At 42.7% G+C, this 16,804-nt stretch overlaps 1 protein-coding gene across 2 annotated transcripts in view; it reads left to right on the forward strand.

The window, feature by feature from the left end:
- kmt2a (lysine (K)-specific methyltransferase 2A) overlaps nucleotides 1–12,875 on the forward strand; it is a 53,684-nt gene extending 40,809 nt beyond the window's left edge. For both annotated transcript variants that reach the window (XM_047391139.1, XM_047391140.1), the window contains exons 26-34: nucleotides 276–2,894; nucleotides 3,552–3,620; nucleotides 3,701–3,927; nucleotides 4,163–4,237; nucleotides 4,367–4,541; nucleotides 4,865–4,972; nucleotides 5,064–5,144; nucleotides 7,366–7,495; nucleotides 7,572–12,875. In XM_047391139.1, coding sequence (XP_047247095.1) covers nucleotides 276–2,894; nucleotides 3,552–3,620; nucleotides 3,701–3,927; nucleotides 4,163–4,237; nucleotides 4,367–4,541; nucleotides 4,865–4,972; nucleotides 5,064–5,144; nucleotides 7,366–7,495; nucleotides 7,572–7,847 — 3,760 coding nt within the window. In that variant the 3' untranslated portion in view covers nucleotides 7,848–12,875. The remainder of the gene's footprint in view (nucleotides 1–275; nucleotides 2,895–3,551; nucleotides 3,621–3,700; nucleotides 3,928–4,162; nucleotides 4,238–4,366; nucleotides 4,542–4,864; nucleotides 4,973–5,063; nucleotides 5,145–7,365; nucleotides 7,496–7,571) is intronic.
- Nucleotides 12,876–16,804: the final 3,929 nt, after the last annotated feature.

The following is a 16,804-nucleotide window of genomic DNA, read 5'->3' on the forward strand; positions in this document are numbered from 1 at the left end:
CAGTTTTGCTGTACTTCATTTAGCCTTCCTATTATCTGCTGGTGGTTTTGCTCTCTTTCGCTCATTCACAGCCTTAAAGAACCAAAGTCTGTTGAAAATGCTGATTCCCATTTAAAAACACAGCTCTTGAGTGTAAAATATCAGATTTGAATCCTCTGACTAGCCAATCACCCGTCAGGGCTTGTGAAGCCTGAAATCGTCTGATTCCTTGGTGCATCTCTAGTTTTTTCTATGCTTGCTATAATCTTACATATTGCATACGTTGTGTTTAACAGGACCTTGGGCAAACAGCAAATTGGCCAGGTTGACGGCGTTGACGACGGGTCAGAGAGTGACACTAGTGTCTGCACCACCAGCACCACCACCACAACAACCACCTCCTCCTCCACCCCGCAGAAGAGTACCCCAAAGAGGAGAGGCAGAGAAAGGCACGCAGACAAAGGCGACTCCCATGATTCGAGCAAGGAGGCCGACAACAGCAGCGGCGGAACAGGAAGCGGGAACCCACGAGAAAGCAGAAAGAACCAGAAGGAAAACTGTCTTCCTCTTGGTGGTGGGGTCAAATCCCAGCCACAGAGCCAGGGCCAGGATCCTCTCGAGGCCCAGCTCTCCCTCAGCACAGACCTGCTAAAATCAGACTCCGACAACAACAACAGCGATGAATGCGGGAATATTTTACCATCAGATATCATGGAGTTTGTATTGAACACGCCTTCCATGTCGCTGCCGACTCTGGGTCAGCAGTCCGAGCCGTCGTCCTCTGAACTGCTGCTGGACGAGACCTATGACCTAAACAGACGCAAAAACATTCTGTTTGAAGACTTCCCTCAGCCGCTAGCCAGCGCTGAAAGCGGAGGGGTGGTGGAGGCCAGTGTTAACAGCTCCATATCAGTTGAAGAACCATATCTTCCTCTCGAGCTACCCTCAGACCTCTCTGTTCTGACGACACGCAGCCCTTCTGTCAGCACGAGCCAGAACCACTCGGCCACTGGCCTCATCTCAAATACCTCAGACAGCACTATCCTGGGCTTGAACTCTGACCCGGAAAACATCAGTGGGGAAAAGAGCCGCAATAAGAAAGCATCTGGGCCCGTTGCGTCACCGTCTGACAATCAGCATGATGGTGCAGCTTTGGGAAACAGGGACACACAGGGTGCAGAGGATCATATGACTCCAGAGCAGTTTATTTCCAGCCCTGCTATGGGTCAGGGGGTTGAAACTTCAAATAACCAGGATGTAAGCAGGAGTTCTGGCGCATCTGGTTTGCCAAGTTCACCTTCAATGCCTCTTCAGGGTCAGAAATATCTTGCAGCAGCTGCTGCTGCAGGTAGTCCCAGTCCAGTTCCTGGTCCAGGACCTTCCCAGGCTCAGGTCTCCAGCCCAGCAGTCATCAAACCGGGCCCTGATAAGGTCATTGTGTTCAATCAGCATTTACAGCCTCTCTATTTTATTCATACAATGCCAAATGGCGTCACCCAGAAGATCAGTGCAACAGGAGTGATGGAAGCTACCTCTTCTGCCGTGCTGAGCCCCATGACGATCACCAGAGGCTTAAATACTGGTTTATCTCCGGCTCAGACCATTTTCCCTGCTGGTGGCAAAGTCCTCGGCACCATACCTCACCCCTCTCAGATTCACACGTTCACCGGATCCACACAGGCAGGATTCCAAACGGGAATACCCAGCACCACCTCAGGCCTGCTCATCGGTTTGCCCTCCCAGCCTTCTGACCAGTCCCAGATTTTGGTCTCGGAGGCAGGTCGACCTCATGAGCTTGGTCCCAACGTCGCCATAGTCTCCAGTCACTCCTCCCTAACTTCCTCCCCTGCTGTCCTTGACTCCTCTCATGGCAAGAAGAGGCCTATCTCTCGTCTGCCAAGGAAAAACAAGAAACCAGCTCGCTGTCGCAGCCAGCCCACTCTGGCCCCGTCTGAAGTGGGCCCTCCCAACATGACTCTGATTAACCTGTCTTCCCAGCAGATTACTGCGAGCATCCCGGGACAACCTGGCGGACTGGTCGAGCTAAGCACCTTCACAGCTTCTAAGCGCAAAGTCCCAAATATTATCAAGAGGCCAAAATCGGGTGGGGTCATGTACTTGGATCCCACCACTCTCATACAACAGAGAATTCCTGGTCCTGCTCAGACCGGCATCCTGAGTCATGATTCCTCAACTCATATCCTACCTTGCTCAGTCGCCGGTCTCAGCACCAGCCAGTCGGTGTTGAATGTGGTCTCGGTCCCACCCAGTGGTTCTGCTGGGCTTCTTGCATCAGGATCAGTGTCTCTATCCACCCCCGTGCTGAGTTCTGCAGAGATCGCAGGCCCAATCAGCAACCTCCTTTTTAAAGCAAATCCACATGGTTTGGGACTGTCGGATCAGCCGATGGTCCTCCAGCCAGCGGGGGGAGCTTCCCTCGTGTCACAGCTCACCTCCCCTGTTCAGACCTCCATCGCCAGCAGCATCTGCGTCCTGCCGACCAGCATGGCTGTCAAGCCACTTGGAGAAACAGAAAGCGGTACCGTCCACCTACAGCATCAGCCTCAGTCTGTGAGCAGAGTACAGACCGCGGACTCCAATTCCAACCTTAACGCTGCTTTAACTCCCAGTCCATCCACCCATCTGAGCCCCACCAAAGGACGCGTTGTTGGAGTTTTCACACAAAAACGGACCTCTTTGCATTCCCAGAGTAGCAGAACAAATCCCATTTCCAAATTGTCAGATCAGAAACCGACAGCAGCGTCAAGCACAGTTTCAGGTACTGAAAAAGGCAAAAAGAAAGTGAAGAGGAGCAGACAGAGTCCAGACATCACCAGCGGGAAGAAGCTAAAGGCCTTTCAGACAAATGAATACCACAGCAACCCTGGAAAGCAGCTGCCATCTTCAAACCCAAGGTGGGCTGTTCTTATTTTTGTCTCAAGTCTTGTTCCCAATGCCTTGAGTTCATATGTATTTAGGGGGATTTTATGTCATTGACCAACACAAAGTAACACAGATCTGTGAGGTGGAAGGAAAACTCTACAGTGTTTACAAATACAAATGTGAAAAGTGTTTGGTGCATCTGTATTTTGACCCCTTACCTCTGAAACCCCTACATGAAATTAAATGTAATCAACTGGCATTAGAATTCACCGAAGTAGTAAATAGAGACATTTCTGTGTGTAATTTAATCTCAGTATAAATACGGCTGTTCTGTGAAGTCACCAAAGTTTTGCATTGATCAGAGAAGCAGCCAAAGAGCCCCATGGTAACTGTAGGAGCTGCAGAGAGGCACAGCTCAGGTGGAAGAATATGTTGAAAAGACAACTATTAGTTTTACAACTTCACAAATCTGGCCTTTATGGAAGCTTGACAAAGGGAAGGCCTTTGTTGAAAGAAAGCCATAAAAAGTCCTGTTGCAGTCGTATAGCATGACATAAATGTGAAAAAGTTCAAGGGTTTGCAAGGCACTGTATTTTTATTCAGATGACTACTTTTGTGCAATATTTGTGCAAATTAAAAGAAAATCACTACATGACTTTTTAAAATTTTTCCATCATTTGTTCATGCAGCTCAAAGGGGATGAACTCTCCTGAACCGATGGACACCGGCAAGCCTCCAGAGAAGACCTCCAACAAGAAGTAAGGAGAATTGCTATTGGTCACACATTGCAAAACTAATTCTAAAATATAGGTCTAACACTTTATTTCTATATTTCCAGCGTTTTTGGTAAAAAGAAGACATCTGATGGACATGCTATGTCAGGAAAAATAGTGGGAAAAAACAAACCACCTGCAGCTGGAGAAGCAGGGACGTTCCCAGCAGCTTCACCACCCGATGAGGATGGCAACAGCACAGATTCTGGCTTAGATGGCAAACCCAAAAAGGGCATCATCTTTGAAATCTACAGTGAGGATGGCTTCCACATTCGCTGTGAGAGTATTGAAGGTCAGCCAAAAGAGCCCAACCGTACCTTGATGCAGTGGATGTAAATTGGTTTTAAGTGCAGACACATGCAATAGTGTGTATGTGAATGACACACAAATAAAAGGTTACATGCATGGGTATCGCTGTATAAAACGGCTATAACTGTGATAAATGTCCTTTTAAAAATATGCAATAAACTACCCCTTTAGGACATTTTGCTTTTACACTTATCATATATCACTGACTCTTTCTACAGAGGCCTGGAAGTCCCTGACTGATAAGGTGAAGGAAGCTCGCTCCAATGCACAACTCAAAGAGCTTTCTTTCGAAGGTAACGACAACACAAAACCCTTCAGAATGTTTCAGATCTGCTCTAGAAGGCACAGATTCATTACACATTTGCCTCCCTCAGCCCGAAGGCTGTCGCGTTACTGTAAGAGTATTTCTGTGTTACTCCCAGGTGTGAACGGACTCAGGATGCTGGGTGTCGTCCATGAAGCTGTGGTCTTTTTGCTGGAGCAGCTGTACGGATCCAGAAACTGCCGAAGCTACCGGTTTCGCTTCCACAAGCCAGAGGAAACCAACGACCCTCCTCTCAACCCCCACGGCTCAGCTCGCGCAGAAATCCATCACAGGTTAGAGAGGGGACTGCTGTGCACGCTCACATTTTAAAATGTTTGGGTGTGAAATGTACTCCAAGACTGGACATCTCCCTGCACAGATATCCACTTTTTCCAGATATTCTAGTTAGTTAAGGTGGAGTTTTTTAGTCCTGTGCTTTAAGGGCACCATAAACTTTTGCCCAGGTGTATAAATATCAAAAAGAGTCTAAAGTAAATCAGAAACTGACCTGTTCCAACCTCTACTTCAACACTGTGACCTAATATACACTTTATACTGTCCATGTTGCCAGTCTCTCCACTAACACTTCAATACTGTGGTGCTACTCACCCACCAGGAGGTCCATGTTTGACATGTTCAATTTCTTGGCCTCAAAACATCGCCAGCCCCCCGAGTACCGGCCACAGGAGGAAGATGAAGAGGAAGGGCAGCTCAGGACAGCAAGGTAAGTCACTGGAGTAATTTAGCTTGGCGATGTGAATGTGGAACTTGTAGTGATGCTACTTAAATATTTCTTTCTCCTGCTGCCATTTCAGGCGGGCCTCCATGGAGCTGCCGCTTGCTGCGAGGTTCAAGCAGCTGAAAGCCTCCTCTAAGGAAACGGTTGGAGTCTACAGGTTAGATGAATGCCATTTGCTATTCGTATTTGAACGGGACCGATAGAAGGCTATGCAAGAATTAACAGTGACACCTAAAATGTTTGCAGCTATATTAAATATCGTTGCTCCAATGCTGCAGCTTTTTCATAATATTCAAGGTAAAAAAAGATGAATGGATAATAAAAAAAAATACACAAAACATAAAAAGGCCTTGCAGACATTTGTTTAATTAGAGCCACAAACCTCAGTGTGTTTTATTGGGACTAAAGGCTCAGTTATTGTTGCGCTTCAGGATGTCGCACAGGGCTCTGCTGAGGGCCCGCAAGCCCGAACAAGCGCTGTATGTGTTTATTCTTCTCGCTGACGTTGCTGCAGTATTCTCCGAAAACACAGGGGTCAGTATTAGGGATGGATACCTTTCACATTTGAACCGATACAGTACCGATGCCCAGTACCTGCGAATCGATACCGGTACTCAGCGGTACCAGTTTTCGGTACCTATGTGTGTTTTTTGTGTGGTTATAAATGTAAATTTGTTTAATATAAAATCTAAAAAAAATTAAATTAACAAATATATTTACTTCTTAGTATATAATGAATATATCAAAGCAACATCCAGCTGTTTGTATTGTAACATCCCAGTTTTTCAAACATTTCTCCTCCCATGTTGCTGGCTGCAGATGACGAGTCGCTAACGGATGCAGGCGTCCTAATGGTGCCGAATGCAGGAGTTGTAGCCGTAGACCTGAGGCTGATGAAAACTGTGCACTTTTCAGCCTTGAGAAAAATCTTGTGTTCAACCAGGTGCTTCCTCAGATTAGAAGAATTCCCGCTGCTGGTCCTGCACTTCCCATTACAAATATTGCAGCGAGCGTAATCTGCATCGCATTTTGAAAAGAAGAAACATACTTTCGAGTGCTTTCTATCAGCCATGCTTTGTTGATACCAGCGTCTGCTGACGTCATTATACTTTAGTATGTGCAATGCTGTGTTTATGTCCAGCATGGAAAATCGTCCACTCTTACATTCCCTCATTGTCATGATGATGTGTTTAGGTTAACGTGAAACGGTAGTATGAACAGAATTCGATTGGTACCTATAAAAGTACCGAGTTCGGTACCTATGACTAGTCAGTATGCTAGATAACCAGTGAAAAAGAGAGAAGCGCTTCACTTAACACCAAAAATGGCTGCATAACCTATTGAAAACATTTCTAATCAATGTTCTGTTTCTTGCAAAGTTTCAGATTCATAAGAGTAAAACAATGACGAGAAAACTGCTTTTTGACCTCTTTGTAAAGTATCTAAAACTGTTTCTAGATACAATTTTGGACTCTTAATAAAAAAAGCTTGTCAATCTAACTTTTTATCTTGCATTTCTCTTACCTTTCTTCCTTTGTTGTTTTTCTGTGATGTTACTCCCTTCCTTGTGTTCATGAAGAAGTGATTAATTTGTGCGTGAAATGTTTGAACCCTCAACGTCGTTCATTTTGAACAGACAACGCTGCGTATGGTTTCTTTACAAAAATAAGGGAAGACTATTTACAAAAATTCGGAGGTGCACGACCAGGCGTGACAGCGCGAAGGTCCCTCATGCAGGAGCGGGAACAGCGCGATCGCGTCACTGTTAGCGCGTGCACACTCGCGCCCTGTTCAATGCGTCAAGTAATAACATAGCTTAAAGGTGATAGAGCAACACAAAGTAGATACTTTTTGTAAAGCAGATTCTCCCTCCTGAGCTATGGATATCTGCAGCTCCTCCAGAGTTACCCTGGGCCTCTTTGATTAATGCTCGTCTTGCCTGGCCTGTCTGTTTTGGTGGACTAGTTTTGCAGTTTTACCTTACCATTTTCAGATGATGAAATGTAGAGTGGTATTCCAGATATCCTCAGATTGAGATAGTATTTTATAATCTAACCTTGCTTTAAACTTTTTCATAACTTTATCCCTGACTTGTCTGCTGTGATCCTTGGTGCTGATACTCTTTGTTCAGCTGGATCTTTACTGAAACTCAATTATGCACAGGTAGACCTTTACTAGGTGACTTCTGAAGGAAACTGGTTGCACTGGATTTTATTTCGGGGTATCAGAAGGCAAAGTCATGCCACATTTTTCAAAATTTAGAGCCTGTTATCAATTTGCCTTCACCTCACTGCTCCTCTACTTATTTGTTGGTCAGTCACATAAAGTTTGTGGCTAGAACCTGACATAAAGACACTGTACCCTGTTTCCCGCTGCAGGTCTCCTATTCACGGTCGCGGTCTTTTCTGCAAGAAAACCATCGAGGCCGGGGAAATGGTCATCGAATACTCTGGAAACGTCATTCGCTCCGTGCTCACTGACAAACGGGAGAAATACTACGATGGAAAGGTGAGTTCCTGGAGAATTTTCCTTGTTTGTGAGGGGAATCAAGCACGCCACAACCTGTCTACTCTGTCCTTAATAGGGGATTGGCTGTTACATGTTTCGCATCGACGAGTACGAGGTGGTGGATGCCACCGTGCATGGCAACGCCGCCCGCTTCATCAACCACTCCTGCGAGCCTAACTGCTACTCCAGAGTCATCGCAGTGGACGGCCAGAAGCACATCGTCATCTTCGCCTCACGCCGCATCTGCTGCGGGGAGGAGCTCACGTACGACTACAAGTTCCCTATCGAGGATGCCAACAACAAGCTGCCCTGCAACTGCGGCACCAAGAGGTGCCGCAAGTTCCTCAACTGACGGCTCCCATCTAAACGACTCGAGGATTGCTGTGCAGTGGGATTGTCGACCTGGCGATCAGCTTCCTGTTGGTTTACGGTTTTAAGCTACAAATGACGCCAGCTGCTGCAGGCGTCGGCAGGAAACAGCAGCTGCGGGTCGCACTGTGTCAGCAGGAAGCGCCATATGTAGAAATCCAAACATATTGTGCCTCCTTTTTGTCTAATTTATATTCGGCATTGAAAGTTTCTCCTCAAGAGGTGAGTAATGAGAAGCAACATTGCAATATTACATTTTATTTATATTTGGATGATAGCTATCCCTCCATATTTTTCATTTTCTACATCAGCCAATCCTTATTTTTTTAAAAACACGTTATTGTCTACTAATGGGAACATTGAAGGAAAGGATAAACAAAAATCAAAGAACTTGGATCCATTTTACACCAAAGTGCAATTTGTTGAAGGGACTTGAAAAAGTGATTTTTTTTTATTTTTATTGGAGGTTAAATTAGGACCCTGTTTGTGTTTTGTTTGTTTGTTTTTTCCAGTGTTATCAATGCATATCTCCTTGTCTCAGTGTGCCCTGATGCCTTCAGAGCTAAAACCTTCCCCTAAAGTTTGCTAGAGTATATTTGACCCTGTATATAGGTGCAGCCTGGTTGGAGCTGTACAGGTGGAAACACTAGGGGGAGCCGTGGTCGCAGGAAAAAAACAAAAACAAGACATCGGGGGAGAAAGGTTCGTAAGAGAACTTTATTTTTTACCATTGCTGTAAAGGGTGTCCTCTGATTCAGTCTCAGCTGATAAATGAATCTGAGAGTTTGGCAAAGATGATTGGATCAAGCTTCTGGCCTGAAAGAGCGAGGCAGCTAGAGATTCTGGTGGACTGACAGCCAAAGGGACCAGAAAAAAACCTACTGATGTGCTTGAATAGACGTACTTAAAATCATTATTTTTTGTTTTTTATTGTTTTTGAATGACGCAGGAGTGCACAGGCAGAATTGTTTCAGGTCTGTGAAAGCTGTCAATATCAGACTTGTTTTTGGTAATTGTGTAAGCTTGGACTTTCCAAAACCACAGCAGCAAGAGAACCAAACGCCACCCCCTTAAATTTAATTTTCACGCAGCTTTCCCCCCACCCCCTCTTCTCGGGCCTGTTGTGATAACCATTATTATGGAGAAATGTTTTCTTTTCTTTTTTTTGATTTGTTTATCTGTTACAGCAGACAGGGAAATATCATGCTTGCTTTTTGAAAAAACAAAAACAATGTAAATAATGTATATTTTTTTACAAAAAAAAAAAATTAAAAGCACTCACTAGTGAATAGCACTTAATGGTGGTATTTATATTTTTAAAAATTCATATTTATTTTATTGCCATTTTTGTAGGAAATAGAGGTTTACAAACACTAATGCTTGGTCGGTATGTTTTGTATTCCACTGCCTTTTGAAAGTTTATGTTTTTGCATTTTTTTTTATTTAAAATTTGGAGCCTGAATGTTTTTCTTTGATTCCAAAGACTGACACTGGTCTGTGGCTTGGTTCCCATTTAGTTCAGTCCACCAGTAGCTCTTTATCTACGCCAGGCCATTTGGCCAGAGGTGATGTTTATTTTATTTTTATTTTCTTTTTAAATGTCCCAGTTGTAGCTACTGGTATGGCCGTCGTGTGAACTATTATGCACTTGGGAGAGTTTAGATTGTGGATCTATAGCAGATATCTCCTCTCCTCTCTCCAGCCTTATCGTCTCCATACAACGTTGATCGGTGAGTCGAGTCCGCTCACAGGCTGCTGCTATCGAATCCGTTCTGTGATCAGCCAGGAGGTCGACTGGCTTACAGCTAATTGGAAATAGACAAACAAATAAGCTACCCGTGTTTGTAAAATGTAACAATAGCGCTCTGCAAAAGTATTCACAAGTCACATTTTGTCACATAACAACCACAATGTATTTAACACTTTATTGGGATTTTATGGAGCACAGAGTATTACATAATGGTGAAGTAAACAGTTTGCAGAATTTGTTTTTGCTGCAGTTACATCTGTGTGCCGTTTGGCGTATGTCTCTACCAGCTTTGCACAAGAAGAGACCGACATTTTTACCCATACTTCTCTGCAAAATAGCTCAAGCTCAGTCAGATTGGATTGCCTTTTTATTTAACTCCACCCAGTATCCCATCAAGCCCGACCAGATTTCCAGCAGCATGATGCAGCCACTGCCATGTTTCAGGCTGAAATGGTGTGATCTAACCAGAGCACCTTCCCCCACCTGTTTGATGTATCTATCCTCAGCATGGCTTGTGGATAACTGCAAGCAGGACTTGTTTTGGATTTCAACATGGCTTTCTTCTTGCCACATTAAAACACAGATTTGTGAAGTGCGGGACTAATAGTTGTCCTGTTGATAAATTCTGCCACCTCCCACCATCTCCTCAAGAGTTGCCAGGAGCTTCCTGGCTCCTTCTCCTTTTAATGCTCTCTATGCAAGGTGTGTCAGTTTAGGTGGGCAGCCATGTGTGGCAGGATTGTAGTTGTGCCTTATTTACTGATTAGGTTACTTTTGAAGGCACTTGGTTGCCCTGGATTTGCTTCGTGAAACGTTTCTTTCCATTTCAGGCATGAACTACGCTTTGTCAGCCAGTTGCATTAAAATCCCAATAAAATACACTGTATGTGTGTAAGTATGTGGTTGTTGCATGACAAAAAGTGAATACTTTTGCAAGGTGCTGTAAGTCCCTCTGCAGACTTGGTCTATAATAAAGAGGTGCCTTTATTTTAACTCTTATCAGAAACACTTGTCATATCTCCATTGAGCCAATTAAGGAAAAACAAAGAAGCATTTATAGATCACCAGCATTCAGGAAACATTTTTATCGTTCGGTCTGCTTGGTTTTTGCCTCAGTTTCTCATCTTTTTCACAAAGCAAATGTTTAGGCAGGCTCAACTGAAGCCCGAGTCCGTATTTCTTCTCCTTTCATGTCAACTTATCGCCCTCCGCCGTTCAAGCTGTCTTTGTTATGACCTACAGGCCGTTAGCAGACACTGCCCCGTTGTTCTTGTTCTGGGGAACTGAAATGAAAATAGGGACCACAGGTGGTTTGCACTGGAGCTGTGAAACAGGCACTGAATAGACAAAGAAAACAAAACCTCAGCTCTTTCTCCAGACAGGATGCAACTCGAAGTGCTGAACCCACAAGCACAGAGCATTAACCCAGAGTTTGGGTGAACCAGGCTCTGACGGGCGTTTCTTGTTTTAAAGCTCCAGCAAAGTGCACTTGATTCTGCTAAACAAGAAGTGAAGGTAGGGACCACACCAGCGGCCCTCTCCTTCCGAATAAGTCCCCCCGCGTTTGCATCCCATGGCGCCACCACTGGGCTCACTGGGTTCTGCTGCTAAGGTCAACGATGAATGTATGTTCTTCCTCCACATCAACAGACTCGTGATGGTGTTGATACTTGGTCAGCTGCATTTTTTTGGGTTATTTTCTCATGTAATCGCTCTTGGTAGAGATGGAAGACCTCAAGCGGCATCAGCTGTTTCATTTTTTGGACTGGGAATTATTTGGTGGTTCTTACTGGTTTAGCTCAAACAGTTCCCACCAGTACTGGTGATAAAACATGGTTACTGATGCTAAGGGCTTTCTCTTCATACAAAGCTCCATTTTTCAGGGTCAGAGTGTTCAGTAAACAATAAGTCGAGCTTATTCTACCGTTATCAACAGCATATATATATACATATATATATATATATATATACACACACACAATAAGGACACTTCTTCTGTCGTCTCCTTAAACATTTTACCACGCCACACCAGTGGCCCTTCTCTGTCATTATCTGTAATTATAGTATAAATACTCAACAGTATATGGAAACATGCATAGTACTTACTTGTTCTTGTATCTATACAAATATATGGAATGGACAGATAAACTTAGTTACAGTAGCAAAACAGCGGATTTATTACGGTTAATAGCAACGTTTCAGTGTACTCTATAATGGTTTTGTGTTACAGTACTATCAAATAAAACTAACGTGCATCATTCTTTTTGTATATTGATATCCAGTACCAGTTTTGCTGTGCCTGTGAGCGAATCCTTCACCAGCAAGGACCGCTGCAATTTATTTCTTTCTTTCTCTCTCTTTTTTTTTTTATTGTGTTTTTCTTTCTGGTATGAAACGGTTTTCATGTGCTGAGAAATGTAACTGTTAATGTGGTCGTGAACTTCTTGAGGTCAGATGTTTGGGTTTATTTTTCTGGTTGTTGTAGTAAATGTTAGTTGTTTTTTTTTTGTTCGTTTCTCTGATTTGTTCTAACAGGGACTTTTTAGACTGCTTACTTGATGTGGTAAAAGTCTGAGTTTGGTTTGTGGAGACAGACCAGGGGTTTAAAGAAACCGCCATAATGGCTTCTTCTTCTTTTCTTTTTTTTTTGACTGTGGACATCTTTCATCTCTCCCTGACCCTCTCTATCTCTTTCTCTCCCCTGAAGCTTTGGTTGTACTTATGATGTACTGTTTTATAGAAATGCTGATGTTGAGAACCTTTAATTTATTATTATTTTTTTTTGCACCATCCACGTGAAACTATTCTTTCACAATTCAAAGTTCTGAAGAGGTCGTATGAGTACTTAACCTGTATGTGTAATTTTATTGTGTATAGACAGTTTAAGATGGGATGTAGTGTCAAAAAAGGGGGTTTGGGATTAATAGGATGTGGACAAAGAGGGATCTTGAACGGGCCAGTTTTGTTTAGCCTTGAATATACCTTTGTCTTATACCAACATCCTTCTGCTTTCTGTATAAAATAAAAAACAAACTGTCTTCTTACAGAATTCATTTGTTCTCCCATTCAACAGTGTTCTTTCTACACATCAATGAAATGAAGGAAAACCACCACCGTGAAAACTAAACCACAAAGTACTTGGTTGAATGTATAATTAGGTAACAAAGTTGTACATAATGTAAAAAAAGTTTCTAATCATGTTTATTTTCTATGCACTTTTTTATTTAAGTGATAGTTTAAATAATAAACATGTCGCCTTTACTCTTTTCTGTCTCTGTTTTTCCTTTGGGTCACTAATATCTACTGAAAGAGATATTTCGTAAACTCTGAGCTATGTTAAAATTCCTATTTACTCTGTTTTCCTACGCAACTTTAAGACATCTGGATAGCAGGCTTCCTATGAAGTGTCCAAGTGTAGAAAACAGGAATCCTGCGCTGTCATGAAAAGTCTGAAAAGCAGTTAACTCTTAAGAGGTCTGGAAAATGGGTCTTTACGCAGCTTTAAAAAAGTTTGGAGTTCCTACACAGTGTTGTAAAAGATGAAAACCTTACAATCTTTAATAGTCTAGAAAGATTTCCTATGTAGTTTTTAAATATTTTGACAACATTGTTCCTACACTGTTTAGAAAAGTCAGGGAAACGGAGTCCCTTCACTGTCCTAAAAAGTCTAGAAATTATCAAAAGTGGCTTGTTTTTAGATGCTTAGAAAACAGTGTTCCTATGCAGTCTCAAACGTCTAGAATGCAGTCGTCTAGAAACGGGCTTTCTGTGTACTCTCAAAAAGTTTGGAACACAGGGTTCCTACTAAGTCTTGAAAGGTGTGGAAAACATGGCTTCTATGCAGTCTTGAACATTCTGGAAAAGCATGAAATTTGTTTTTATAAATCTCCAAGTTTGTATTAGTATGGACAAAGGTAAACAGAGTATGGAAAAAGGTATGAGGGTAGAAGCTTAAGAGTTCTTTATACAGGTCCTTCTCAAAAAATTAGCATATTGTGATAAAGTTAATTATTTTCTATAATGTAATGAGGAAAATTTAACATTCATATATTTTAGATTCATTGCACACTAACTGAAATATTTCAGGTCTTTTATTGTCTTAATACGGATGATTTTGGCATACAGCTCATGAAAACCCAAAATTCCTATCTCACATAATTAGCATATTTCATCCGACCAACAAAAGAAAAGTGTTTTTAATACAATAAACGTCAACCTTCAAATAATCATGTACAGTTATGCACTCAATACTTGGTCGGGAATCCTTTGGCAGAAATGACTGCTTCAATGCGGCGTGGCATGGAGGCAATCAGCCTGTGGCACTGCTGAGGTCTTATGGAGGCCCAGGATGCTTCGATAGCGGCCTTTAGCTCATCCAGAGTGTTGGGTCTTGAGTCTCTCAACGTTCTCTTCACAATATCCCACAGATTCTCTATGGGGTTCAGGTCAGGAGAGTTGGCAGGCCAATTGAGCACAGTGATACCATGGTCAGTAAACCATTTACCAGTGGTTTTGGCACTGTGAGCAGGTGCCAGGTCGTGCTGAAAAATGAAATCTTAATCTCCATAAAGCTTTTCAGCAGATGGAAGCATGAAGTGCTCCAAAATCTCCTGATAGCTAGCTGCATTGACCCTGCCCTTGATAAAACACAGTGGACCAACACCAGCAGCTGACACGGCACCCCAGACCATCACTGACTGTGGGTACTTGACACTGGACTTCTGGCATTTTGGCATTTCCTTCTCCCCTGTCTTCCTCCAGACTCTGGCACCTTGATTTCCGAATGACATGCAGAATTTGCTTTCATCCGAAAAAAGTACTTTGGACCACTGAGCAACAGTCCAGTGCTGCTTCTCTGTAGCCCAGGTCAGGCGCTTCTGCCGCTGTTTCTGGTTCAAAAGTGGCTTGACCTGGGGAATGCGGCACCTGTAGCCCATTTCCTGCACACGCCTGTGCACGGTGGCTCTGGATGTTTCTACTCCAGACTCAGTCCACTGCTTCCGCAGGTCCCCCAAGGTCTGGAATCGGCCCTTCTCCACAATCTTCCTCAGGGTCCGGTCACCTCTTCTCGTTGTGCAGCGTTTTCTGCCACACTTTTTCCTTCCCACAGACTTCCCACTGAGGTGCCTTGATACAGCACTCTGGGAACAGCCTATTTGTTCAGAAATTTCTTTCTGTATCTTACCCTCTTGCTTGAGGGTGTCAATAGTGGCCTTCTGGACAGCAGTCAGGTCGGCAGTCTTACCCATGATTGGGGTTTTGAGTGATGAACCAGGCTGGGAGTTTTAAAGGCCTCAGGAATCTTTTGCAGGTGTTTAGAGTTAACTCGTTGATTCAGATGATTAGGTTCATAGCTCGTTTAGAGACCCTTTTAATGATTTGCTAATTTTGTGAGATAGGAATTTTGGGTTTTCATGAGCTGTATGCCAAAATCATCCGTATTAAGACAATAAAAGACCTGAAATATTTCAGTTAGTGTGCAATGAATCTAAAATATATGATTGTTAAATTTTCATCATGACATTATGGAAAATAATGAACTTTATCACAATATGCTAATTTTTTGAGAAGGACCTGTATTTCAATTATGCAAATGTAAAAATGTGAATTTCTAGTGCTTGCTTAGTTAAACCTTGACCACTTTAGAAATATCTAATTGTGTGAATGCTGTAGGCACGTAACTAGTCCTACATTTTTCAACCGATTTCAACAATTTTGGTATCAAAACGTTCGGCTCATTCGGGAGAATTATGCTATGACTTTTGGTAACTTCAGCTATTATAATTTTTGAAATATTCATCTTTTTATGCCAATTTTTGTCCCATTGAAATGAATGGAGATTCAGCAAAAATCCGCTAAAACTTTGTGCTCTTTCACAGCTTACTACTTCTGCATACTTTTAGCTAGAAACACCATTCAACTTTTAAAATGTTCACAAGACATTAAGCTATCTTCAAATGATTCAGCTGTTTGATATCTTTTACGGTTCTTCTACAATCGCGATTCAACTTTTATGCAAGATTCTTGACGTTTTTGATTTTATAATGTAATCCTATGGCGGTGTTACGTCGATTCGCGTTTCCCCATCAGATACGGTTTCCCCAGCGTCTCCTTGCCACTCACGTGGCAAAAAAGGCGCGTGCTTGTTGCAGGCTCGTAACCGTCGCGCTGTGCTCGCACCACAGGGGAACTACGGTAACCCTGAAAGCTCAAATGTTGTGTTTCGGAGAAGTCGATATACATTTGTTTAGCTACTGTGTTGTTATGAGATAAACTAATATATCTTCATTAGATAGATAGATAGATAGATAGATAGATAGATAGATAGATAGAAAGAGAGAGAGAGAGAGAGGGAGATCTATACTGTTGTGATCCTATATGGTCCTATAAATGTACTATAAACCCCGTCAGATTCCCCCTGTAATAAACAGGGGGAAACTTTTATACGCTGTGTATATAAATATATATACATAGATAGATAAATATCTATCTATCTATCTATCTATCTATCTATCTATCTATCTATCTATCTATCTATCTATCTATCTATCTATCTATCTATCTATCTATCTATCTATCTATCTATCTATCTATCTATCTATCTATCTATCTATCTATCTATCTATCTATCTATCTATCTATCTATCTATCTATCTATCTAATGAAGATATATTAGTTTATCTAATAACAACACAGTAGCTAAACAAATGTATATCGACTTCTCCGAAACACAACATTTGAGCTTTCAGGGTTACCGTAGTTCCCCTGTGGTGCGAGCACAGCGCGACGGTTACGAGCCTGCAACAAGCACGCGCCTTTTTTGCCGCGTGAGCGGCAAGGAGACGCTGGGGAAACCGTATCTGATGGGGAAACGCGAATCGACGTAACAGCGGAATTCGTCAGTTGGTAGAGTGTACGCTCTAGGTTTTTGAGTAACCTGAGAAAGAACAAACAAACTCTCCTCACTCGCTCAATTTTCACTCTACTGGCACCAATTATGTATCAAAATGTAGGATGCTCTTTCGCGATTCAGAAAATGTCACCCTCATTGATGTGGGACTAACGGATTTCACGCAACATGCCCGGGAGCAACGCAAAGTCAACTCACCCTCAATGGAAAACCTATAGGAATTTCAGAAAAAATCAGAACAAAACATCCTTAAACACACACATTTTCGGCTTGCCGTCTC

Source organism: Girardinichthys multiradiatus, chromosome 18 (genome assembly GCF_021462225.1).
Source record: "Girardinichthys multiradiatus isolate DD_20200921_A chromosome 18, DD_fGirMul_XY1, whole genome shotgun sequence".
Taxonomy (NCBI): domain Eukaryota; kingdom Metazoa; phylum Chordata; class Actinopteri; order Cyprinodontiformes; family Goodeidae; genus Girardinichthys; species Girardinichthys multiradiatus.